We start from the raw sequence: 25,453 nt of genomic DNA, 5'->3' as shown, positions 1-25,453 counted from the left end.
AAAAAGTGACAATTATCTCAGAATTTATATTTATATTTATTTATATCTCTAATATTTTTGTTTTCTCACAATTGTAAGAAAATAGTCGGAATTAGAGGATAAAAACTCAAAAACTCAAAATTACAAGAAGCATTTTTTTTAACTTTTTTTTTTTAAAATATATACATGCATGTGTGTGTGTGTGTATTTATATACATGATAAATATAAACAGTACACACATATACTATGAAATTTTAAAAAATCAAAAAAATTACTTTAGAATGATTCTGAGTTTTTATCTCACCAACATTTTTGCTTTTAAATTTAACAAAAACAAAACAAAAAAAGAAAAAACTGAATTTGTGAAAAAACTGTTTTATTAATACGTGGAATTTTTTTATTATTAAACTTTTAGTCATTTTGTGTATTTTTGTTGTTTACTTAAAATGAAAACAGGAAACAGAATTATTTTATAGGGCACAAAAATTACATTTTTGTTAAACTTAAACAAAAAATTGTTAAATTGTTTTATAAGTTTTATGATTTTAATTTATTCGATTTTTTCAATCAATTATTGAAAATTTAATGTAACCAGCAAAACGGAATCCAGGAAAAATCAAATGGAGAAAAAAGTATATAAATAAATAAATATATATATATATATATATACACTCAGAATTCTGAGTTTATATCTCTCTATTATTTTTTTGCTCACAATTAAGAAAAAAATGGAATTGCATGATGAAAATTGCAAGAAAACAATACAGAATTGTGAGATATTAATATTTGATTTATTTTAAATGTTTATAATTATAATAAAAAATACAAATATATTTATTATTTAATAATAGGTGCAATTTGTATTAATATGGTGTCTATACTGACAAATATTTATCTATCATTACAACTACATAATTACAATTATGCATAAAAATGTATTATTTAATAAATGTTATTTATGTTAACATGGTGTATATATTAGCATGAAATGTTTTTATAATTGCAATGAAATGTGTGTACATAATTATTTATATAATACATATACATTTATATTAATATTAAATAGTAAAGTGCATTAATGCAAATATTTATTTATAATTCTACTAAAATACATATAAAAATACATATATAGGGCAAAAAAAGTGAAAAAAATCAATTTTGAGAAAAAAATTACAAGTACAAGAAACAAAGTTCAAAAATGAGAATTTTTATTATTCTGTAGCAGAAAGTGATGAGACATTGTCCATGTGTGTACTCCAGATAAAGTTAGTTTTTGTGTGTGTTCAGATGACTCAGCGCATCCGTTCACTGAAGCGGCAGCTGAACGAGGCGGAGGAAGAGGCGAGTCGACGGGACGTCCAGCACCGACACACACAGAGAGAACTGACGGAGGAGAGAGAAGCCAACAGCCGCCTGCAGAGACAACTACTGGACCAACAGCTGCACAACAAGTGCGTCTCACACATATTCATTTACTTTAATATTCATTACATCTTAAATAGTTATACATAATTTTTTTATTTTTTTTATTTTATTATTATTTATTCATGATAAATATATTTGTTAAGACAGGATATTAATTTATTTTTTCATAAATTACATTTATTAAATAATCAATTATATATATATATATATATGTAAATAAATTTATTAAATAATAAATAAATGTTTATGTATACATGTTTATGTACAATGAGTTTATTTTTTATAATAATAATAAATATAAAATTATTTGTAATTTTTATATATATATATATATATATATATATATATATATATATATATATATATGTGTGTGTGTGTGTGTGTGTGTGTGTGTGTGTGTGTGTGTGTGTGTGTGTGTGTGTGTGTGTGTGTGTGTGTGTATGTATGTATGTATGTATGTATATATGTGACCTTGGACCACAAAACCAGTCATAAGGTTAAATTTTACAACGATGTACAGAGATGTATCATATGAAAGCTCAATAAATAAGCTTTCTATTGATATATGGTTTGTTAGGATAGGATAATATTATAATATTTGGCCAAGAAACATCTATTTGAAGATCTGGAATCTAAGGGTGCAAAAAAATCAAAATACTGAGAAAATCACTTTTAAACTTGTCCAAATTAAGTTCTTAACAATGCAAATTACTAATCAAAAATTACATTTTGATATATTTATAGTAGGAATTTAACAAAAAATCTTCATGGAACATGATCTTTACTTGATTTCCTAATGATTTTTGGCATAAAAGAAAAAACCCATACCATGTATTTTTGGCTATTGCTACAAATATACCCCAGCGACTTAAGACTGGTTTTGTGGTCCAGGGTCACACACATATATATATAATTTTTATATATATATAGTTCATTTTTAATAATAACAATAAAATAAATAATAATAATAATAATAAATATAGAATTAATTGTTAATGTTGTATTAAACAGTGAGGACTTGTTTTATTAATATAAAATAAATGTATTAACTAATAAACACATTTTTGTGTATATTTTTTTACTGACTGCATTTTTAATAATAATAATAATAATAATAATAATAATAATAATAATAAATAATTATTTGTAATTTTTTATTAAACAGTGAGAAATTGTTTTATTAATATAAAATAAATGTGTTAAATAATAACTACGTGTATGTATGTATATATATATCTTTTTACTGAGTGCATTTTTAATAATAATAATAATAATAAATATAGAATTATTTGTAATTTTGCATTAAACAGTGAGGACTTTTTTTATTCATAAGAAATAAATGTATTAAATAATAAATATTTATGTATACATGTTTTTGTACTGGGTGCATTTTTAATAAAAATATGTGAGGACTTGTTTTATTAATATTACATAGATAATTAAATAAATGTTCATGTATATGTTTTTTGTACTGTGTGCATTTTTATTATTAATAAAATATATAAATATAGAATTAAACATTGAATAAATGTGTGCATTTCTAATAATAATAATAAATACAGCATTATTTTATTATAATAATTATTATGTATTTAATACCTTTATTTTATTATAATAAAACAAGTCCTCACTCTTTAATACAAAATTACAAATAATTCTATATTTTTTATTATATTATTAAAATTATAATTATTTAAAAATGCACCCAGTAAAAAAAAAAAAACATATATACATAAACATTTATTTATTATTTAATAGAAATAAGTGTTTTTTACTGGGTACATTTTTAATAATAATAAATATGTGATTATTGGTAATTTTGTATTAAACAGTAAGCACTTGTTGGAAACAGTGGTTTATATTAATGTTCTGAGGTTGTTTTTCCAATATTTTTGTTGTTGCGTCCTGCAGGAGGATAGAGTCGAGACAAACTCTTGAAAACCTGAAGCTGAACCTGAGTGATGATGAAGATGATGATGAAGAGAAGGGACAGAGCGAATCCACAGACAAGCAGATCACTCAGGTGTGACGCGACCAAACCAGACCAAAACCAAGCTAAAACTATATCAGAAACTGCCAAAAACCTGAACGTCAACCTGCTGTCAAAACTGTTCCCCTTCAAAAATCAAAGACTTTAAACCGGATCACAGAAACCACTTGAGTCTGGGTCTAAGTGTAAAAGCAACCGGATCTAGAGTCGCTGTGGGAAAGCCTTTTCCTGTGGACTGATGCTCTTAGATTGTAATTTGAAGTACTTCCAGGACGATCTGTTTCAATGTGGTTTACAGTAAGCTATCGTGTGCATTAGTTCTTTATTAAGCTCTCCGTTCTCTCATTTCTGTCGTTATTTTTTCAGTTCAATCATCTGTTTACACTATGCGTATATTAATATAATGGAGACAGGAATGTATGTTGATGATGAAGTGTTTATTGGGGAGTGTATTTGCATGCGTTCAGCTGCTGATATTATTCTGCTGAAGGTTATTAAGGGAATAGTCTTTATTATTAAGTGTTAATGACATGCTCCAGGGTGTTTATATGTACTTCTACATTTAATCTGGAACTATCGAATGGTAATAAAATATTAGAAAACCAACAGTTGTGCTTTATTATTTTGATCTTTATTAATTGTCAATGGATAAAATGCCACAAAGGCATATATATATATATATATTTTTTTTTTTTTATTTAATCATTTTTAGAAATGTATTCACCAGTTGATTCTGACTTTATTTTTGCAGTTCTGAGTTTATATCTTTTACAAACCTGACTATTTTCCATGTGATTCGTAGTTGTGTCCTACAATTAAGAGATGAATGTCAGAATTGTAAATATAATAAATTATAAAGTATTTTAATGGTTTTGAGTTGGCTGAAATTGAATCTTTAAATTTCATAAATTTAACAAATTTAGATGAACTGAATTTTATTATATAAAAATATATTATTATATATTATTTTGTATTTATATATATATATATTTTTTTTTCCTCAAAAATATTTTACATTTTAATACATATATTATATATAGGCTCATATATATTAAAAACATATATATTTCGGTTCAACCTTCATATACCAAAATATATTTAAAAATGTATTTTAGAAAAAACTAAATATTTCCAGTTATTTTCAGTATTTTCTTGCAATGAATTACATAGTTAATAATATTTTTAATATTTCTGGTTGGACATTTTATTTAGATAAAAATATTTTGAAATATATTATAGTATATATATATATTTTTTTTTTTGCTGGATGTTTTGTTGATTTTCAAATATAAATTTAGATTTTTTTTCTGGGAAAAAACATGTATATGAATATGCAAATATATATGAAATTAAAAAATGTAATATTTATGTTCAACCTTCATATACCAAAATATACTTTATAATGCATTTCAGACGAAAAAAAAAACACATTTTCAGTTTTTTAGACTATATATAAAGTTATTGTTTTTTTTCCTCAGAAAAATACAAAATATATTTAAAAATTTATTTCCATTCATACAGACTTTTTTTTCTTCAAAAATATACAAAAAATATTTATTTACATGTTTTAGTTTTTAAATTTCAGAAAATTTGTTTTAATTTTTTTTAAATATGTATATACATATTATAGCTGGGGAATTTATTTAGATAAACATATTTCAAAATATAGTTTAGTATATACATTTTTGGCTATTTTTTGTATATTTTAAAACATACATTTAGATTTTTTTTTCTTGTTCAAAATACATTTTAAATATATGCTAAATATGTGGAATAAACAGTGAAGGTGAAGCTCAATGAATTTTTTTTTTTCAAAAGTATACTTATAAAATATATATTATGAAATATTGTATTTTTATATTTATATCGTTATATGTTATAAACAGTGTAACTCAATGAAATATGGCAAGAACAGGTAGAAAATATATTTTCGATTGCATACATTTTTCAATTTTTTTTTTTTTTGAAAATGTTCTTTTTTTGGAATAAAATATGTACAATGTAAAAAAAATTATAGATTTTTTTTGTATTTTGAAATACATATTTAAAAAAATATTTGACCACATATGCATGATTCACAAATGGACCAACTCGAGCATTTTTTCCACTTTATTCTTTAGTAACATGTGACACGCATAACCAAAAATAAACGCTCTGAAAGGAAACAGAAGAGTTAATCAGTTGAAGCAGTGGTGTTTGTGTTTTCTTGTCTAGTGTGATGCAGTCAAAGAGACTCGGGCAGCGTTTCATTGGTCAGTAAATGTTTACAGGCACGAGGAGAGAAAATCCTTCAATCAATGTAAACTTGAAGAGAACAACATCACTGCTCATAAAGGCATTCCTGAAACCACATGAGGTACTAAACCAGTAAAACACCAAAGCGAGAGACGCGCACAGAGTCTCAGTTCAAGGCCAAGCAGGAGTTCGGTACAAACACCACAGATTGTCACATTGAACCGCGTGCCATCGGACGTCCTTCCTTCCTCAAACACGCGCCCCAATCATGCTCGATGAGGCCAGTATGGCACACCATGAGTTTGGCACCGGAGGACAAACAGAAAAATGCATTATGAATCCAAACAGCACACAAATCCCAGTACAGATCCTTATTTAACAATATTAACCAATCAGAACCAAACCACGTCATATTTCACCCCAAACTCAACAGACAAAAATAAGTCTGAAAATTAAGTCTGTTTTAATTTTGTATTTCACAAGGGGAAGGGTATTTCAAGGGGGAAAATAAATGCAAAAAATGTATATATATATATAGGGGGGGCTCTATATTCACATATAATAATAAGACTTAAATATTTATTTTGGAAATCACCCCAAAATTTTCCATTAAGAAAATTAAGTCTGTTTTAATATTGTAATTTCACAAATTCAAGGGAAACAATAAATGCAAATTAACTCTGATTTGTTTTGTCTTGTAATTTTACAAATGCAAGATATTTTTTTTTTACATATAATAATAAGACTTAAAATATATATTTTGTAAGTTTCATGAAAATTACATTAAAATTAAGATTATTTTTGTATTATAATTTCACTAATTCAAGGGGGGAAAGAACACCCCAAAGAGACCAAAATATGAGTGTATATTTTTGTTAAGAAAATTATGATTAAATTATATATTAAAAAAATGGAAAAAAATCTAAGGTCAAATATTTACATATAATAATAAGACTTAAAATATATATTTAGTAAATTGTCATAAAAATGGTGTTAATTTCACCCCAATCTTATAAGACAAAAATAAGACACTAAATTTTGCATTCAGGAAATTAAGTCTATTTTTTGTACCAAGATTTTTTTGTATTGTTACTTACTTCACAAATGCAAGAAAAAATAAATGCAATGATGTCAGTGCTTTTGAAATTAGGGTGGAATATGACAAACATCTGGTGAATATCATAAAATACTCACAAAATTAAAAAAGCATAGCAGAAGGTGATTCGTGTTAATTAGCTAAAATTTTATTAACTAAAAAAAAATAAAAAATAAAAATTGAAACTCTAAAACTAAATTTTGCATTCAGAAAATTATGTCTGTTTTTTTTTGTACAAAAAAATAAGCAATGCTTTCAGTGCTTTTGAAATTAGGATGAAATATGACAAATATATTTTATAAGGGTGAAATATGAACTGGACATTTTCATGTTTCAAAAAAGCATAGCAGCAGGTGATTCGTTTTAATTAGCTAAAATTTAATTAATTAAAAACTGTTAAAACAAAAAAAATTGCATTCAGAAAATTGTCTATTTTTGTACAGAAAATTATGCAATGCTTTCGGTGCTTTTGAAATTAGGGTGAAATATGACAAACATATTTTATAAGGGTGAAATATGGACTGGACATTTTCACGTTTCAAATAATTTCATTATTTCACGATATTTAAAATACATGTTGCATTTCACTCCAAACTCATAAGACAAAAATAAAACATTAAGAAAGCAAAGCCTATTATTATTTTAGAATCAACATGTCTATGCAAAGCAACAGAAAAAAAAAATCATTTTCATTACTGCATCTTAAAAATAAATTAATAAATAAAATCGTCCAATTTAGGGCAAAATATGATCTGGGCGTGTTTGCAAGAAATTAGCCTAGAAACCATTCAATTGGACAGAGATCTGCATGAATCCTGACTGTATATTAGATATTTCATTCTTACACACAGATGCATTAAAAATCCATCATTTCTTAGCAATGTTCAGACGTGAAAAGCGTGTGCTGGAGAGGAAACACACTGCAGAACTCTTCATTTGCATGAATCTGCACTTGAGATGATTGATGTGAACACAAGCGAACAGACGTGAAGATGAAACATTCATGCTTCCAGCACTCGAGTGGAGTTTCTCCAGAGCGTTTTTAATATCAGACGTCAGCCGCGTGTGACCGCATGCAGCGACACGCATGAACACGCAAGCATCCGCAGCGTCACGACACCAGAGACACAAACGCCTGGACATTCACAAGCTCATGTCAGTCATGCACAGGCTTCCATTCACCAACACACGCTCTGACAGCCAGTGATTAGTGTTTGACACACCATACACCACCAGACGTCTGTCTCCGCTGCTCACCACAGCTGTGTTTATTCGATCAAAAATACTCTCAAAATTCTGAAATAATATTTACATTTAAAAAAGCTACTTTTTATGTGAATATCTGTTAAACTGTAATTTATTTCTGTGATCAAAGCTGTATTTTCAGCATCAATACTGCAGTCTTCAGTGTCACATGATGCTTCAGAAATCATTCTAATATACTGATTTGCTGCTCAAAAAACATTTATTATTATTTATTATTATTATGATGTTGAAAACAGCTGAGTAGAATTTTTTCAGGTTTCTTTGATGAATAGAAAGTTCAGAAGAACAGCATTTATCTGAAATAGAAATCGTTTGTGACATTATAAATGTCTTCATCGTCACTTTTGATCAATTTAAAGCATTCTTGTTCATTTCTATAATTTCTTTCCCAAGATGAATTATGGTTTAGTGTGTTACAAAAGCTTTTTATTTCAAACTGGATTTTTCTAGTCATCAAAGAATCCTAAAAAAAAGGTACTCAAATGTTTTAAATATTGATATTAATAATAATAATGTTATAAAATGTTTGTTTATTCGATCAAAAATACTGTCAAAATTCTGAAATAATATTTTAATTTTAAAAAGCTACTTTTTATGTGAATATCTGTTAAACTGTAATTTATTTCTGTGATCAAAGCTGAATTTTCAGCATCATTACTGCAGTCTTCGGTGTCACATGATGCTTCAGAAATCATTTTAATATGTTGATTTGCTGCTTAAGAAACATTTCTGATTATTATCAATGTTGAAAACAATTGTGCTGCTCAATATTTTCATGGAAACCGTTGTACATTGGATTTTTCAAGATTCACAGATGAGTAGAAAGTTGAAAAGAACAGCATTTATTTGAAATTGAAGTCTTTTGTAACATATCTTTAATGTAACATTCAACACTCGTTATTTAAAGCTTCCTTGTTCATTAGAACAATTTCATATATATATATATATATATATATATATATATATATATATATATATATATGAAATTAGTAAAGTAACGAAAAGTAAAGAGAATTTTTTTTTTTAATTTTAGTAAATATATTTTTGCCTATTTGTTTTGTGCATATTGACATATTAAATTTGAAATACATTTTTTTCTGGCCAAAATATATTTTAAAGGTATGGTAAATATGTTATATAATCAGTGACACTCAATAAAATATGGCAAGAATAACAAAAAATATATTTCTTATTTTATAGACTTTCTAAAAACTTACAAATGTTCTTTTTATTCCCCAAAATATACAAAAAATAAAATAAAATAAAATTTGGAATATATATTGGGTTTTATATATGTTTTTGTACTCAAAATGTAAAATATAAAAAACTAGAGGGGGGAATTTTTTTTTTTTGCAATTTGTAAAAAAAATAATGTCAATGTTTTGAACTGAGTGAAATGTAACATTAACATCAAAAGACTATATATTCTTTTTTTCATGATTTTTCATGATATTTAAAATGTCACATTTTAATGAAAACCCATAAGACAAAAAAAGGCATTATATTTTGCATTAAGCAAATTAAGTCTATTTTTAGGACCAAATTTGTTTTGTCTTGTAATTTCACAAATGCAAAAATTAAATAAAATAATAATAATAAAAAAAAATATAAATAAAAAAAAATAAAAATAAAAATAAAAAAAATAGAAAATGTACAATTATAAAATATATTTTGGCCATTTTTTGTATATTTTGAAATAGAAATTTTAAAATATGCTTAAAAGTATATTTGAAAATATTTGCATCACTAATAATATTTATGTACTAAAAAATGAAGGAAAAAAATTAGCAGATGCTTTACTTAAAGAAAAAGTAGAAAAGGACAGCATTTATTTAAAATGGGAATCTTTTATCACTATTTTTAATGCATAATTGTTCAATATATATATTTATATATATATACACATTTTTTTGTCTTTATTTATTCATGTTTTATTTTAGATTTTATTTACCCCAATCTTTAAAAATGTAGAGTTGTAGAATTGTTTCTTGAGCAGCAAATCAGCATTTCTGAATGATCATGTGACACTAAAGACTGGAGTAATGATGCTTAAAATTTAGCTTTGATCACAGAAATCAATTACGCTTGAACAGATATTCACATAGAAAACAGCTGTTTTTAAATAATAAAATATTTCAGAATTTTTGCAGTATATTAGATCAAATAAATACAGCCTTGGTGAGCAGAAGAGACTTTTAGAAACACTAAAAAATCATAATTATTCCAATCTTCTGACTGGTAGTGTATGAATGTCGTTCAGCTCTCATGAGCCAGATATGTTTGTTTTTGTTTATGTACATTCATTTAGATGTTGAGTGTTTAGAATTAAGGTCCGAATCCAAATAATGGCCACGTCAGTGTTTTAGTGTGTCGAGTTTCTGACCTAAGATCTCTAAAGGTTAATAATCAGGGCTAGATTTGTACGGGTTTGTTAAAGATCACAGGCAGTACGACAGCTCTCACAAACTCTCTGAGGGAAATAGGAATGTCCACACATATCTGGAATACGGCGTGTGGGATCCGGACGGGTTCCGTCGGGATGCAGTCCGCACGTCCGCTCCTGTCCGCTAGACGAGCGCCGCGTCCCGCCGCTTTAACACGCACACTTCTTCTCGTTGGCCGCCGCGGCGTCCAGTTTGCTGGTGCCGTCTGTGTTGTGCGCGTCTGCCGCAGGTTTGTCCACACACTGCTCCATCCTCTTCATCACCAGATCCAGCAGCGTCACCACCGCCTTGTCCACCTCCGCACCGGTCGCCGCACTCGTCTCGAAGTAGGGAATTCTGGGAAAGATAGGACGAACAAACAAACATCAGAAGAAGCCCGGACTCTCACACATATACAAACTACACAGATGTTACATATGAAATTTATTAAACAAAACTGAGCATATTAAACAAAAATCTCTCTCTAAATTTTGTTTAATTTATATATATAGAGAGAGAGGGAGATTGTTTAATATGCTCAATTATGTTTATATATATATTTTTTACATTTAAATTTGAATCTTTTGAAATATATTTTATTGTAATAGACTTTTGTAAAAAATAAAAATAAAACAAATAATAATAATAATAATATATATATATATATATATATATATATATATATATATATATATATATATACAGTTTAATAAACAATATGAACGTGTGTGTTTATATATATATTCTTAGATCTTTATTTGAATAGAATCTTTTTTAATTTTATTTTAATAAACTTTTGTAAAATATATATATATATATATATATATATTTATTTTTTTTACTACCATTATAAATATTGTAATGTACAAAAAATACAGTGAATATTTATACTATTACATTTAGAATTTTTTTTATGCATTTTAATATACAATTTGAATATATATATATATATATATATATATATATATATATTCTTAGATTTTTATTTGAATAGAATTTATATATATATATATATATATATATATATATATTTTTTTTTTTTTTTTTTTTTTTTTTTTTAACTACCATTAAAAATATTGTAATGTTCAAAAAATAAAAAGAATATTTATACTATTATATTTAGAATATGTTTTAATTTTTTAATGCATTTTAATATACACTTTCAATACGTGTATGTATGTGTATGTGTATGTATGTGTGTGTGTGTGTGTGTATATATATATATATATATATATATATATGCTTAAACTTTTACTTTAATAGAATCTTATGCAATACATTTTATTTTAATAGACATTTGTTAAAAAAAAAATTTTTTTTTACAACCATTAAAAATATTGTAATGTACAAAAAATAAAGATAATATATTTATACTATTATATTGAGAATATGTTTTAATACTTTTTTAATGCATTTTTTTTTTTAAGGAAGTTTCTTCTGCTCATCAAGGCTGCATTAACTGATCAAAGATACAGGAAAAAAGTAATAGTGTGAAATATTATTACAATGTAAAACTACGTTTTTAATTTTAATATAGATTAAATTCTAATTTACACACATATATATATATATATATATATATATAAATAAATAAATGTTTTTGTGTATATATATATATATATATATATATATATATATATATACACACACACAATATATATATAAGATTTAACATATAAGATTTATATAAGAATTCTGTCATGTGACTGCAGTAATGATGCTAAAAATTCAGCTTTGAAATCACTGGAATAAATTACATTTTGAAATATATTCAAATGGTAAACAGTTATTTAAATAGTAAAAATATTTCACATTTTTACTGTACTCATGCTTTATTGCTTCAACTACACAAATACTATAATAACTAATAAATGATTCTTGTATTTTTATCTGGCCAAGCAGTAGAATGGAATGGACATAAAAACTTGTGAGGAGCATCAGCAGATACAGATTTAACAGACTGATTCAATAAAACAACAGAACAGAGTCTTAGCTGAATGTTCAATCATGAGTTTTTATTCACAACAGGAAGTGCATTACAGTCTTATCTTCATCTCACACTCACACTCACCCGTATTTGTCCGCTAGTTCTTTCGCTTGTTTCTCCTGAACTTCTCTCTGGTCGTTCAGATCAGCTTTATTACCCACAAGAACAATATCTGGATTCTCACAATACGCGTTAGCCTGGAGCTGACCTACACATACAAACACACACAAAAACACTCTGTGAATTACAGAATTTCAGAATTACAGTTTCAGATTTTAGTTTAAATGAAAGGCTGTCAGAATCAACAATAGATCTAAAGATGAAATGATCGACAAAACGACGTCTGATGAAGGTAATATTCAGTTCTGCCTCAATTAGAACAGAGAAAGACAGAGGAAAAGAAAAAAAGAGGAAGAAGAAAATGATGAAGAAAAAGAAGAGGAAGAGGAGGAATAAGAAGATGAAGAGGGACGTGAGAAAAATTTAAGAAAATAAGAAAAATAAGCAGAAGAAAAATAGGAAGAAGAAAGAGGAAGAGGAAAAATGTTTACAAAATTAATAAATGGAAGAGGCAAAACGAAGAGAAGGACAAAAAGAGTAGGAGGAAGTGGAAGAAAAAGAAGAAAAAGAAGAATTGGGGAAAAATAAAAAAATAAGAGGATGTGGAAGAAGAAGAAGAAAATGAAAAGAAAAAGAAGAACATGAACAAGAAAGCGGAAAAAATAAGAGAAAGAGGAAGTAGAAGAAGAAAAGGAAGAGGGAAAAAAGAAGAAAAGGGAAAAACAAAAAAAGAAAATACTAAGAAGAATAAGAGGCAGCTGAAGAAGAAGAGGACAGAAAAAAGAAGAGTAAGAAGAAGAGAAAGGACTAGAAACAGAAAGAAGACGAGGAGGAAGAAGATAAAAGTTGAAGAGGCAAAAAGAAAGAAAAGGAGGGAAAAAAGAACAGGAAAAAAGAAGAAGAGGAAATGGAGGAAGAAAAAGAAGAAGAAGAAGAAGAAGAAGAAGTAGAAAGAAGAGGAAGAGGAGGAATAAGAAGATGAAGAGGGACGTGAGAAAAATTTAAGAAAATAAGAAAAATAAGCAGAAGAAAAATAGGAAGAAGAAAGAGGAAGAGGAAAAATGTTTACAAAATTAATAAGTGGAAGAGGCAAAATGAAGAGAAGGAGAAGGACAAAAAGAGTAGGAGGAAGTGGAAGAAAAAGAAGAATTGGGGAAAAATAAAAAAATAAGAGGATGTGGAAGAAGAAGAAGAAAATGAAAAGAAAAAGAAGAACATGAACAAGAAAGCGGAAAAAATAAGAGAAAGAGGAAGTAGAAGAAGAAAAGGAAGAGGGAAAAAAGAAGAAAAGGGAAAAACAAAGAAAGAAAATACTAAGCAGAAGAATAAGAGGCAGCTGAAGAAGAAGAGGACAGAAAAAAGAAGAGTAAGAAGAAGAGAAAGGACTAGAAACAGAAAGAAGACGAGGAGGAAGAAGATAAAAGTTGAAGAGGCAAAAAGAAAAAGAAAAGGAGGGAAAAAAGAACAGGAAAAAAGAAGAAGAGGAAATGGAGGAAGAAGAAGAAGAAGAAGAAGAAGAAGTAGAAAGAAGAGGAAGAGGTAAGTAAGGATGATTAAAAAGAAGAAGAGAACAAAGAAGAGGAAGAAGAAGAGAAAGGACTAGAAACAGAAAGAAGACGAGGAGGAAGAAGATAAAAGTTGAAGAGGCAAAAAGAAAAAGAAAAGGAGGGAAAAAAGAACAGGAAAAAAGAAGAAGAGGAAATGGAGGAAGAAGAAGAAGAAGAAGAAGTAGAAAGAAGAGGAAGAGGTAAGGATGATTAAAAAGAAGAAGAGAACAAAGAAGAGGAAGAAGAAGAGAAAGGACTAGAAACAGAAAGAAGACGAGGAGGAAGAAGATAAAAGTTGAAGAGGCAAAAAGAAAAAGAAAAGGAGGGAAAAAAGAACAGGAAAAAAGAAGAAGAGGAAATGGAGGAAGAAGAAGAAGAAGAAGAAGTAGAAAGAAGAGGAAGAGGTAAGGATGATTAAAAAGAAGAAGAGAACAAAGAAGAGGAAGAAGAAGAGAAAGGACTAGAAACAGAAAGAAGACGAGGAGGAAGAAGATAAAAGTTGGAGGCAAAACGAAAAAGAAAAGGAGGGAAAAAAGAACAGGAAAAAAGAAGAAGAGGAAATGGAGGAAGAAAAAGAAGAAGAAGAAGAAGAAGAAGAAGAAGAAGAAGAAGAAGTAGAAAGAAGAGGAAGAAGTAAGGATGATTAAAAAGAAGAAGAGAACAAAGAAGAGGAAGAGGAAAAATAATTAGAAGGAGGAAGAGGAAAAGAAACAGAAAGAAGACAAGGAAGAAGAAGAAAGAAAGAAGAGGAAGAAGGTAAGAAAGATTAAATAGAAGAGGAAAAGAAGAAGACGATGAAGAATAGGAAGAGGAAGAAGAAGAAGAAGAAAAATTAAGAGGAAGAGAAAGCGGAAAAAGAATTAGAAGATTGAAGAAAAGGGAAGGAGGAGGAAGAAGAGGAAAAGAAACAGAAAGAAGATGAGGAAGAAGGCTATGAAGGAGGAAGAGGAAAAAGAGAACGAAGAAGAGGAAGAGGAGAAGAAAGAATAGGAAAAAAATGAGAAAAGGAAGTGGAAAAGAAACAGGAAGACAAGGAACAAGAACAAGGAAAAAACAGAAAAGAAGAGGAAGAGGTGGAATACGGGGATGAAGGATGTGAGAAAAAAGAAATAAAATAAGAAAAATAAGAAGCAGCAGAAGAAGAAAAATAATAAGAAGAAAGAGGAAGAGGAGAAATGACTAGAACAGGCAAAAAGAAGAGAAAGAAAAAGAGGAAAAAATAATAAAGAGGAAAAAAATGAGAGGAAGTGGAAGAAAAAATGAAAAGAAAAGGAAAAACAAGAGAAAAAAGGAAGAGGAAGTGGAAGAAGAAAAAAAGGAAAAAAGGAAAGAAGAACAGGAAAAAATAAGAGGAAGTGGAAGAAGAAGAAAAAAGGAAGCGGAAAAGAAAAAGAAGAAAAGAAAAAAAACAAAGTATGAGGGGAAAAGAAAGAAAATATAAAGAAAAATAAGAGGAAGCTGAAGAAAATTAGGAAGAAAGAGGAAATGGAAAAAGAAGAGGAAGAAGACTAGAAAAAGGAAGAAGATAAAAATGGAAAAGGCAAAAATTAGAGAAAAAGGGAAAAAAGAAGAACAGGAAAAGAGAGGAAGAGGAAGAAGAAAAGGAAGAGAAAAAGAAAAAGAACAGAAAAAAATAAGAGGAAGTGGAAGAAGAAGAAGAAGACGAAGAAAAATGAAAAGAAAAAGAAAAACAGAAAAAGAGGAAGAAGAAGAAAAGGAAGTGGAAAAGAAAAAGAAGAATATATTGAGAAATAAAAGGAAGAGGACGTGGAAGAACAAGACAACAAAGAGGGAAGAAAAAAAGAAAGAAAATACAGAAAGAAGAGGAACGAAGAAGAGTACAAAGAAAAAGAAAAGGAAAAGAAACAGGAAGAAGAACAACAACAAAGAAGAGGAAGAAGGGAAGAAAGAGAAAAATTAAGAAGAAGAAGAAAAACAATGACTGTAACTAACAAAGCAGCACACAGTCAGCGTTAATCTGGTTAGTTATTAGTCTTGGTCACTCACTCATCCAGTTCCTGACGTTGAGGAAACTCTGCTGGCTGGTCAGATCGAACATGAGCAGGAAACCCATGGCATCCCTGAAGAACGCCGTGGTCAAACTCCTGAACCTGTTGGAGAACACACCGACGAACACTGATCAAACACACCATCTCAAAATACAGAAGATGATTCCAGATCTGAATTCAGTTTATGAACATCTGATCTCCAAATCAAGAAGCTGGAGTCTGTCCAGCTGTAAAACCTCTGATCCACATCATCAGTCACGGATCTGCTATTTCAGGATCAGCGTCAGAGTCTGCTGCTCCAATCATCACCTCGACAGGTGCGATCAAAGAAACATCTCATCATGAAGAAGTTTATGTTCCACAATCACTCAATCTCTGAATCAAACACTGGAGCAGCAGCTAAAGTCAACAAATCAAAGAGAATTCAATCAGTCCTACAAATCAGGAGATCGAAACCTGGGGTGTTTAGAGAAAAACAGTGTAAGAATGTAAAAATACCTAAGAAAAAAAAATCTAAATAAATAAAAGTATATTAAAATACAAAAATAACACCACTTTTGGACTACTCAGGTCAAAAATATAGTATGAAGAATTTTTGCTTATAATATGTCACAGTTGACTTTATTTTGCTATCATTCGCTTATATAAATTAACTATATTACCTTTGTTTTCAGAAAAAAATAAGTCAAAATTAATTGATTTTTTGCTTAAAACAAGCAAAATAATCTGCCAATGGGGTAAAGTAAATAATCTTATTTCAAGCCTTAAACTAGATTATTTTGCTTGTTCCAAGCAAAAACTCACTTAATTTGAATTACTTTTTTCTAAAAACAAGACAATAATTTTGACTTGTTTAGAAAATTTATCTTGATTGAAAAAAAATTGTAGACATTTTGGCTGGAAACAAGACAAAAAATCTAAGTAAGAAAAACATTTTTTGCAGTGTGTCCAGCACCCACTAGTAAAAAATTTATCTGCAAAAATTACAGTTAAATTAAGTAAAAATTGTCTCGTTTTCAGAAAAAACAAGTCAAAATTAAGTGAGTTTTTGCTTAAAACAAGCAAAATAATCTGCCAATGGGGTAAAATAAATAATCTTATTTCAAGCTGAAAACTAGAGTATTTTTCTTACCCCATTGGCAGATTATTTTGCTTGTTTCAAGCAAAAATCCACTTAATTGTAACTTCTTTTTTATGAAAACAAGGCAAAAAAAAAAATCTAAGAAAAGCATTTTTTGCAGTTTGTCCAGCACCCACTAGTAAAAAAATATAAAAAATATATCTGCAAAATTTGTAATTAAATAAGTAAAAAAAAAAATTCTCTTGTTTTCAGAAAAAATAAGTCAAAATTAAGTGATTTTTGCTTAAAACAAACAAAATAATCTGCCAATGGGGTAAAGTAAATAATCTTATTTCAAGCAGAAAACTAGATTATTTTGCTTGTTCCAAGCAAAAACTCACTTAATTTGAATTTCTTTTTTCTAAAAACAAGACAATAATTTTTACTTGTTTAGAAAATGTATCTTGATTGAAAAAATTGTAGACATATTGGCTGGAAACAAGACAAAAAATCTAAGTAAGAAAAACATTTTTTGCAGTGTGTCCAGCACCCGCTAGTAAAAAATTTATCTGCAAAAATTACAGTTAAATTAAGTAAAAATTATTGTCTTGTTTTCAGAAAAAAATAAGTCAAAATTAAGTGAGTTTTTGCTTAAAACAAGCAAAATAATTTGCCAATGGGGTAAAATAAATAATCTTATTTCAAGCAGAAAATTATAGTATTTTTCCTACTCCATTGGCAGGTTATTTTGCTTGTTTCAAGCAAAAATCCACTTAATTGTAACTTCTTTTTTATGAAAACAAGGCAAAAAAAAAAATCTAAGTAAGAAAAGCATTTTTTGCCGTTTGTCCAGCACCCACTAGTAAAAAAATATAAAAAATATATCTGCAAAATTTGTAATTAAATGAAGTAAAAAAAATATTCTCTTGTTTTCAGGAAAAAAAAAATCAAAATTAAGTGATTTTTGCTTAAAACAAGCCAAATAATTTGCCAATGGGGTAAAATAAATAATCTTATTTCAAGCAGAAAATTAGAGTATTTTTCTTACTCCATTGGCAGGTTATTTTGCTTGTTTCAAGCAAAAATCCACTTAATTTTAACTTCTCTTTTCTGAAAACAATACAATTTTTACTTGTTTAGAAAATTTTTCTTGACTGGAAATTTTTTAGATATTTTGGCTGGAAACAAGACAAAAAATCTAAGTAAGAAAAGCATTTTTGCAGTGTGTGCAGCACCCACTAGTAAAAAAAAATATAAAAATATATATCTGCAAATTTTTAAATTAAATGAAGTAAAAAATTATCGTCTTGTTTTCAGAAAAAATAAATCAAAATTAAGTGACTTTTTCTTAAAACAAGCAAAATAATCTGCCAGTTGGGTAAAATAAATAATCTTATTTTTTCTGAAAACAAGACAATAATTTTTACTTGTCTAGAAAATCCTTATTGATTTAAGAATTCTTAGATATTTTGGCTGGAAACAAGACAAAAAATCTAAGTAAGAAAAGCATTTTTGCAGTGTGTCCAGCATCCACTAGTAAAATTAAATTAAAATTAAGTAAAAATTATTGTCTTGCTTTCAGAAAAAAAAGACGTCAAAATTAAGTGAGTTTTTGCATAAACAAACAAAATAATCTGCCAATTGGGTAAAATAAATAATCTTACTTCAAGCAGAAAACGAGATTATTTTGCTTACCCCATTCAAGCAAAAACTCACTTAATTTTAACTTTTTTTTTCTAAAAACAAGACAATTTTTACCTGTCTAGAAAATCCGTCTTTATTTAATAATTTTTAGAGATTTTGGCTGGAAACAAGACAAAAAAAAAAATCCAACAATGTCCAGCACCCACTAGTAAAAAAATATTTTTTGTTTGTCTGTAGCTGTTATGACGGGGGTCATATTGATCATATTTGGGGCCTGTAGGATCTAATAAAATGAAAAGTCCTGGTCCATTGAATGATAATCAAGAATATGTGAAGTATATAAGAGATATTCTTAAGAATATAAGAGAAGAGCGCACCTTTCCTGTCCCGCCGTGTCCCAGAGCTGCAGGTGAACCTTAAACGTCTTTCCTGTCGTTCCATTGGGGCTGTTTGTCGTATAAACCTAGAGAACAACACAGATCAGCAGAGATCAGCACCAAACCTGTCAGAGAGGAACTTCACTTCATGAAAGATTCATTCAGAGTCTGTTTTGGCTCGAGGTCAGACTGAAAACACGGCAGACAAATTTCTCAAACATGATTCAGACGCTGGGAAACTGCTGTACTTCTGCTCAGTTTAGTTCAGATGGATGCTGTTATTGATCTGCCTGAGCCACACTGCATGCTGGGATAGATGCTTTCATCTCACTGTCTTCCTGCTTACTTCATCTGTGACATTTAAAGAGTCTCAGAAAGACACTGCGGACAGAACAAGAGCATAAAACACTCAATTTTGTGTCTGGCACCAAGCAATCAAGTGGAAATGCAGTCTGTTAGGCGTCCGTGTTTATGGGTCATAAATATGTGGTTATGTTTATAATGTTGGAGAATAATGGAGGATTGTTCATGGCTGATTCCTGACATGATGTGACTGTGTGTCACTGATAATGTGGGCCGCTCTGCGTCTCTGATGCTCGTGTTTCTGAGCTTGGATGATTCATACTGTGAGTGTGTTTGAGAAGTTCAGGCCTCATTCTCATTATCGATCTTTTCCAGATCAGCGCAGGCTCGTTTGGTGGGTGGAAACACGCTTTGCTGTCCTCACACACACACACACACACATGTTTGTTTTTGTGAATTGTGGGGACATTCCATAGACGTAATGGTTTTTATACTGTACAAACGATATTTGCTATCACCCTACACCTTCCCTACACCTAAACCTAGCCCTCACAGGAGACTGTGCATATCTTTACATTCTCAAAAAAACGTATTCTGTATGATTTATAAGCCTTTTGAAAAGTGGGGACATGGGCAATGTCCTCATAAGTCACCCTCTCCTTGTAATACCTATGTCATACCCATGTTATTACACCAATTTGTGTCCTGATATGTCACAAAAACAAACACACACACACACACACACACACACACACACACACACACAGTGAAGAGCGGGTGGTCTTGCGTTACTGTGAGTCATGAGCATTCATTTAATCCAAAACACTGAAACCCTCCAAACTCTGTCAAAGTGAAATTGTTGCGTATTAAAGTGTCAAACTGTAATTCAGAACATGACACAGCATGAGCCGTTATACAGTGCTGTTATTGTTAAAACTAACACTATTGTAAAACGTTTTCATTAACTGAAATAAAATTAAAATAAAATCTAAATATCAGATTAAAAACAAACTTTAAAAAAAATTCAAAATCTGAAAATCTGAAATGTCGACAAGGAAACTAACTAAAATAAAATATTAAAAAATATTATATTTTATTAAAAATGCCAATTTAAAAAAAATGACAAAAGCACATTAAAAAAAAATTAGGGCCGGGACTTTAACGCGTTAATTTAGATTAATTAATTACAAAAAAATAACGCGTTAATTTTTTTAACGCATTTTAATCGCACTTAATTTTGCACCGCGGAACGTTTCTCATTGGATGAGTTTCGGCGGACCGATTATACTGGAGCACCAACTAGCACATAGATCCTCAAGTTTCACCTCAATGCTTTTACAGAAGGTCTACCTACCTATAGGGTACCAGAATTTCTGAAATGTAGGCTAGTATATTTCTAAATATCCCAGTGTTTCCCCTACCATTATCTTAGGGGGGCGCGTTTACAATGTCTCCTCCGTGAAAACACGGACTGGATCGCGGACTCCATTCATAAAAACCGAATTTACTATAGCGCGGAATGCCACGTAAATTCGTCGATTTTTGGATGGATTAATCAAAAGTTGGTCTGTCACTTAATTCAAATCGCGATATGGACTAGTGTCTGTCAAAACTGAAATGCAAAAAGACCGTTTTAATATGAATCCTGTATGTTCCATTTGTATCTGTATGTATGAATGGTGGAGACGTGTTTTTTTTTTTTTACTACACGCATACTAACTAGCATCATATCATACTTTACACACAGAAACTTCACGGCAACCTGTCAAAATAAAAGTACGGTTTAACATGAAACAGAACAACATTCCTATTTAAATAATTGACAAAAAAAACAATATATATGATAAAAAATAAATATAACAACAAGATTAACCACTTAATTGTAGAAAAAAAAATACTACAATTATTATTTAAATGTTAAATTATTATTATTTATTGATTTTAACAGCAACCCTCTGTTTGTTTGCCAAAAATTAAAAAGGTTTATTTTTCATTTGATTAAAAATAAATAAATGTTTATGCTTTCATTTGATTATGAGAAAAATTAAAACACACAAGAATTTCTTAAAAAAAAAAATAGCAAAAGATTGTAAAGCCCTATTGTTCAAAATGTTAAAATAGAGAGTTTTGGACTTATTTTTTCACTGAAATAAATGTTTTCGTTATTGCACAAAGTAGGGTAAAGTACTGAGAAAAAAAAGTATGGAAACCTAGGGGAAACACTGTATCCTATTGCTACACTTAATGGCAATATTGCACTGGTCTGTTGGACTTGGTTGAACAAAAATAAACAATATTTTGTTGCTTAAGCTTATGTATTCAGTCATTCTTCAATGGTATACTAAAAATCCATATGAAAAAAACTTACTCCTCACTGTTCTCAGGTCAAATATTTATATGCGATTAAAATGCGATTAATTTCGATTAATTAATTACAAAGCCTTTAATTAATTAGATTAATTTTTTTAATCGAGTCCCGGCCCTAAAAAAAATACTAAAACTTAAAAGTAAAACGACAACTCATAATGCAACGAAAATGAAAATTAGAAATACTGCCTTGGCAACTAACTGAAGTATGTTTACTAAAATTGCAAAAAACTGAAAAAACTTAAAGCTAGAGAAATGTTACGTCCTCGGACGTATATTATTCTTTGTATTGACTGTTGTGTTCACGTCTGATTTGTTGCATTGTGTGCTTTACACTGTGCGCAGTCTCTTTCTCTCTCTATCCCGCTTTCTTTCCCTCTCTCTCCTTCTGGCAGCGCTTGATTGGGACCAGCTGCAGGAGATTGCGTGGCAAGCGGGAGCGTTTGAATACTAGGAAGCAGAGCAGTGATGGAGAGCTTCTGTTGAGAACGCGTGGTGAAGCTCCGTCGTCTCGTCCTCTATCTCCTGCCACAGACAACTTTAATCTAACTGTACTGTGCTGTGACTAACATTGTTGTAGAAGCACGATTGAATTTCTGTGTGTAAGTTGTACCGCAGAGTTCTTGCTCTAACGCTGGTATATATTTAGTATTTAATACAATTCGTTTTCTCCTAGGACTCGCAGTCGAGATATTTCAGTTTATCAACAGACATTCGTTGACTGTTTTGATTATTCGTTATTTGCAAAGTTTCATTCATCCTTTTGAAGCAAGTAGGTTGGGGATTGCCTTTTTTTTTTGTGTACGAACTTTTCTCCTGGTTTTGGCTAGTTAAGGAGTCATTTATTTTGAGAGTTTTATTTTGATAGGCAATTTAGCTCTGAACCCTAAGTTAGTTTTCCTTCTGTTTGTTTTGTTGGCCTTTGATCCCCTTCCGAAGAGAGATGCTTCTGATCTAGTCTGTAACAATAAACGTCTTTTTTTTGTGGTCATTGTGAGCTGGGACAGGAGAAGGGGTGTTGTCGTCCTTTAAATTCTACTTTTTTTATCTTGTCACTGGCCCTTTCCAACCTAGACTGGTGAGGACGTGACAGAAAGGACAAAAACATAAAAGGACTAAAAATTAAAAATGAATTGAAAGGAAAATGAAATTTACAAATATAAAAATAAAAGTTAATTTAAAATATGAATTAATAGTATATAAATAATTGCAATACATGACCATAAATTTAGTTCAACTGTTGGTATGTTTATAACATACATTTAATTTCACGTTATAAACTATTTATTGTTTTATTGATGCATATATATAAAAATTAGATACATTATTTTATTATAATTTATTGTACTTGTATTGTATAGTTACTTGTTTCTTGTATAGTTTGATTTAATTCTCTGAATCAGTTCAAACTTCAGAGAATCAATTCAAAACTCTGACTCACCAATTCATTTGAATCACTACTCAAAACCTTTTAATAAAGGTCTTATGTGGCATTTTTTGTACATTTTGTTTTATATATTAAACTATTTATTGCTTTATAGATGCACATATAAATAATATAAATATTATTATTAATATTATTTATATTATGAGCTCTTTTATAAGACTTAAGGTTTTGTTAATGTGCAAAGCATTGTTTAAACATGCAAATGAATGTTATTATTTCATTTAATTTGCACTAATTGCATGCACTGAAATCTGCATATTTAATTAAGCCAGGTTCAAAATATTAGAGTTCAAGGTTTTTTTTAAGGATGGGATTTTGGAAATTCATTAATCACTTAAAAAAATCACAAAATATGGCCAACAGCCTTGATGCATTTTTGCCATGTTTTAAGGAATAATATGTTGTATATATCAATAAACATTGCATATAAACAAACCCCTCAGTAAAAACCTTCAAAATAAAGAGTGGAATAAAATTGTAAGTTTTTGTGTTTGTAAATGTTACTGAAGTGGAGAAACAAACTTACAACCTTTAAAAATAAGCTTTTTTACAATGTTTATAGGAATAAAATGTTATAAAAATCTGTGTTATTGAAGTATCAACAAACCCTTCAGTAAAAACCTTCACAATATATAGAGGAATAAAACTGTAAGTTTTGGTTTTTGTAAATGTTACTGAAGTGGAGAAACAAACTTACAACCTTTAAAAATAAGCTTTTTTACCATGTTTTTAGGAATAAAATGTTATAAAAATCAGTGTGATTGAAGTATCAACAAACCCTTCAGTAAAAACCGTCATACTATAGAGAGGAATAAAACTGTAAGTTTTGGTTTTTGTAAGTGCTGCTGAAGTGGAGAAACAAACTCACAACCTTTAAAAATAAGCATTTTTTCCATGTTTTTAGGAATAAAATCTTATAAAAAATCAGTGTGATTGAAGTATCTACAAACCCGTCAGTAAAAACCTTCATACTATAGAGAGGAACAAAACTGTAAGTTTTTTTTTTGTAAGTGCTGCTGAGGTGGAGAAACAAACTTACAACCTTTAAAAATAAGCATTTTTACCATGTTTTTAGGAATAAAATGTTACATAAATCAGTGTGAATTTTACTGAAACTAATTAAAACCAGAGAAATGTCAAAAACATAAAATTACTAAAATTAAAACTTAAAATCAAATGAAAATAACAAATATAAAAATAAAAGCTAATATGAGTAAATACTATAACAGTATATAAGTAATTATAAATAATACATTAAATATTATTCACGACATTAACTTTGTTAAACTGTTGGCATGTTTATAACATACATTAAATTTCACATAAACTATTTATTGTTCTATTGATGCATACATAAATGATAATTAGATACATTATTTTATCATTATCATTTATTGTACTTGTATAGAATTTGCTAATACTGTATATAGTTTGATTTGCTTCTGTGAATCCGTTCAATCGATAAATAATCTCTTGTAAAAGAGAGCAAAGCTTCATCAAACACGTCTGCATTTCTTTAACAGCCTGAACTCATCTCTCCTGCGGCTCCGGCTCACGTCAGCTCAGATCTGCTCGAGGCGTCTCAGAGATTTGCTCTTTTAATGCTGCTGGAGTGTGTGAAGTCCATTGTGTGCGGCTCTTCACACTTTATGATCCACATCAATAAACTTTATCACTTTCAGACACACTCGCACACACACTGACTTATGAGCCAATTACGAGAGGATGGAGGGCCGAACTCACAGGAAACATCAAAGCTCGTAACTCAAGAGCCGTCCGGACAACAGTCACAAACGGCGGTGCAAACACTAACCACTCTCTTTTCCCTGAAATCGATGCCCACGGTGGTGATGAATTTGGGGTTGAACTTGTTGTCAGTGTAGCGGTAGAGGAAGGTGGTCTTGCCCACTCCGGAGTCCCCGAGAGCCAGGAGTTTGATCAGATAGTCGTAATCTCCATCGGTCATAGTGCTGCTGGAGCTGAACCTGCACAACAAACAGAATAAGGATGTTACAGCCACCAAAATAAATCAATACAACGAACACACAAATACAAGTGAGCATATTCAATCCATCTTAAAATATCCATACAAAAAACATACAAACAAACTCCATGAAAATTTAAAGCCAAAGTAAATCAATGAAATCACAAGGGTTGTTACAGTTAACTAAAACTGCATTATATTTATTACCTGAAATAAAATGGCTCACCAACACAAAATTTCTCATTTTAATTTA

At 29.2% G+C, this 25,453-nt stretch overlaps 2 protein-coding genes across 2 annotated transcripts in view; one reads left to right on the top strand and one right to left on the bottom strand.

Moving 5' to 3' along the window:
* Positions 1–4,001, top strand: part of LOC141293087 (cingulin) — a 4,761-nt gene extending 760 nt beyond the window's left edge. The window contains exons 4-5 of the mRNA XM_073825140.1: positions 1,268–1,431; positions 3,317–4,001. Coding sequence (XP_073681241.1) covers positions 1,268–1,431; positions 3,317–3,434 — 282 coding nt within the window. The 3' untranslated portion in view covers positions 3,435–4,001. The remainder of the gene's footprint in view (positions 1–1,267; positions 1,432–3,316) is intronic.
* A 5,761-nt stretch (positions 4,002–9,762) lies between these two features.
* On the bottom strand, positions 9,763–25,194 carry rab27b (RAB27B, member RAS oncogene family). The gene is made up of 5 exons (XM_073825055.1): positions 25,030–25,194; positions 19,100–19,185; positions 16,017–16,120; positions 12,487–12,610; positions 9,763–10,772 (listed from the first exon to the last, which is right to left on the bottom strand). The coding sequence occupies exons 1-5, from the start codon at positions 25,180–25,182 to the stop codon at positions 10,586–10,588; spliced, it is 654 nt and encodes a 217-aa protein (XP_073681156.1). The 5' UTR covers positions 25,183–25,194; the 3' UTR covers positions 9,763–10,585.
* Between the last annotated feature and the right edge of the window lie 259 nt (positions 25,195–25,453).

The sequence above is a fragment of the Garra rufa genome, chromosome 19 (assembly GCF_049309525.1).
Source record: "Garra rufa chromosome 19, GarRuf1.0, whole genome shotgun sequence".
Classification (NCBI taxonomy): Eukaryota; Metazoa; Chordata; class Actinopteri; order Cypriniformes; family Cyprinidae; genus Garra; species Garra rufa.
This window is presented reverse-complemented; position numbering and strand designations above follow the sequence as displayed.

What these genes read in the sequence shown, in the direction of transcription:
- rab27b (XM_073825055.1), bottom strand. Translation starts at nt 25,182, where the DNA reads ATGACCGATGGAGATTACGACTATCTGATCAAACTCCTGGCTCTCGGG. An exon ending in CAACGTCAGGAACTGGATGA is followed by an intron (nt 12,611 to 16,016) that starts GTGAGTGACCAA and finishes TTGTATGTGTAG; the next exon opens with GTCAGCTCCAGGCTAACGCG. An exon ending in GAACTAGCGGACAAATACGG is followed by an intron (nt 10,773 to 12,486) that starts GTGAGTGTGAGT and finishes TATCTTTCCCAG; the next exon opens with AATTCCCTACTTCGAGACGA.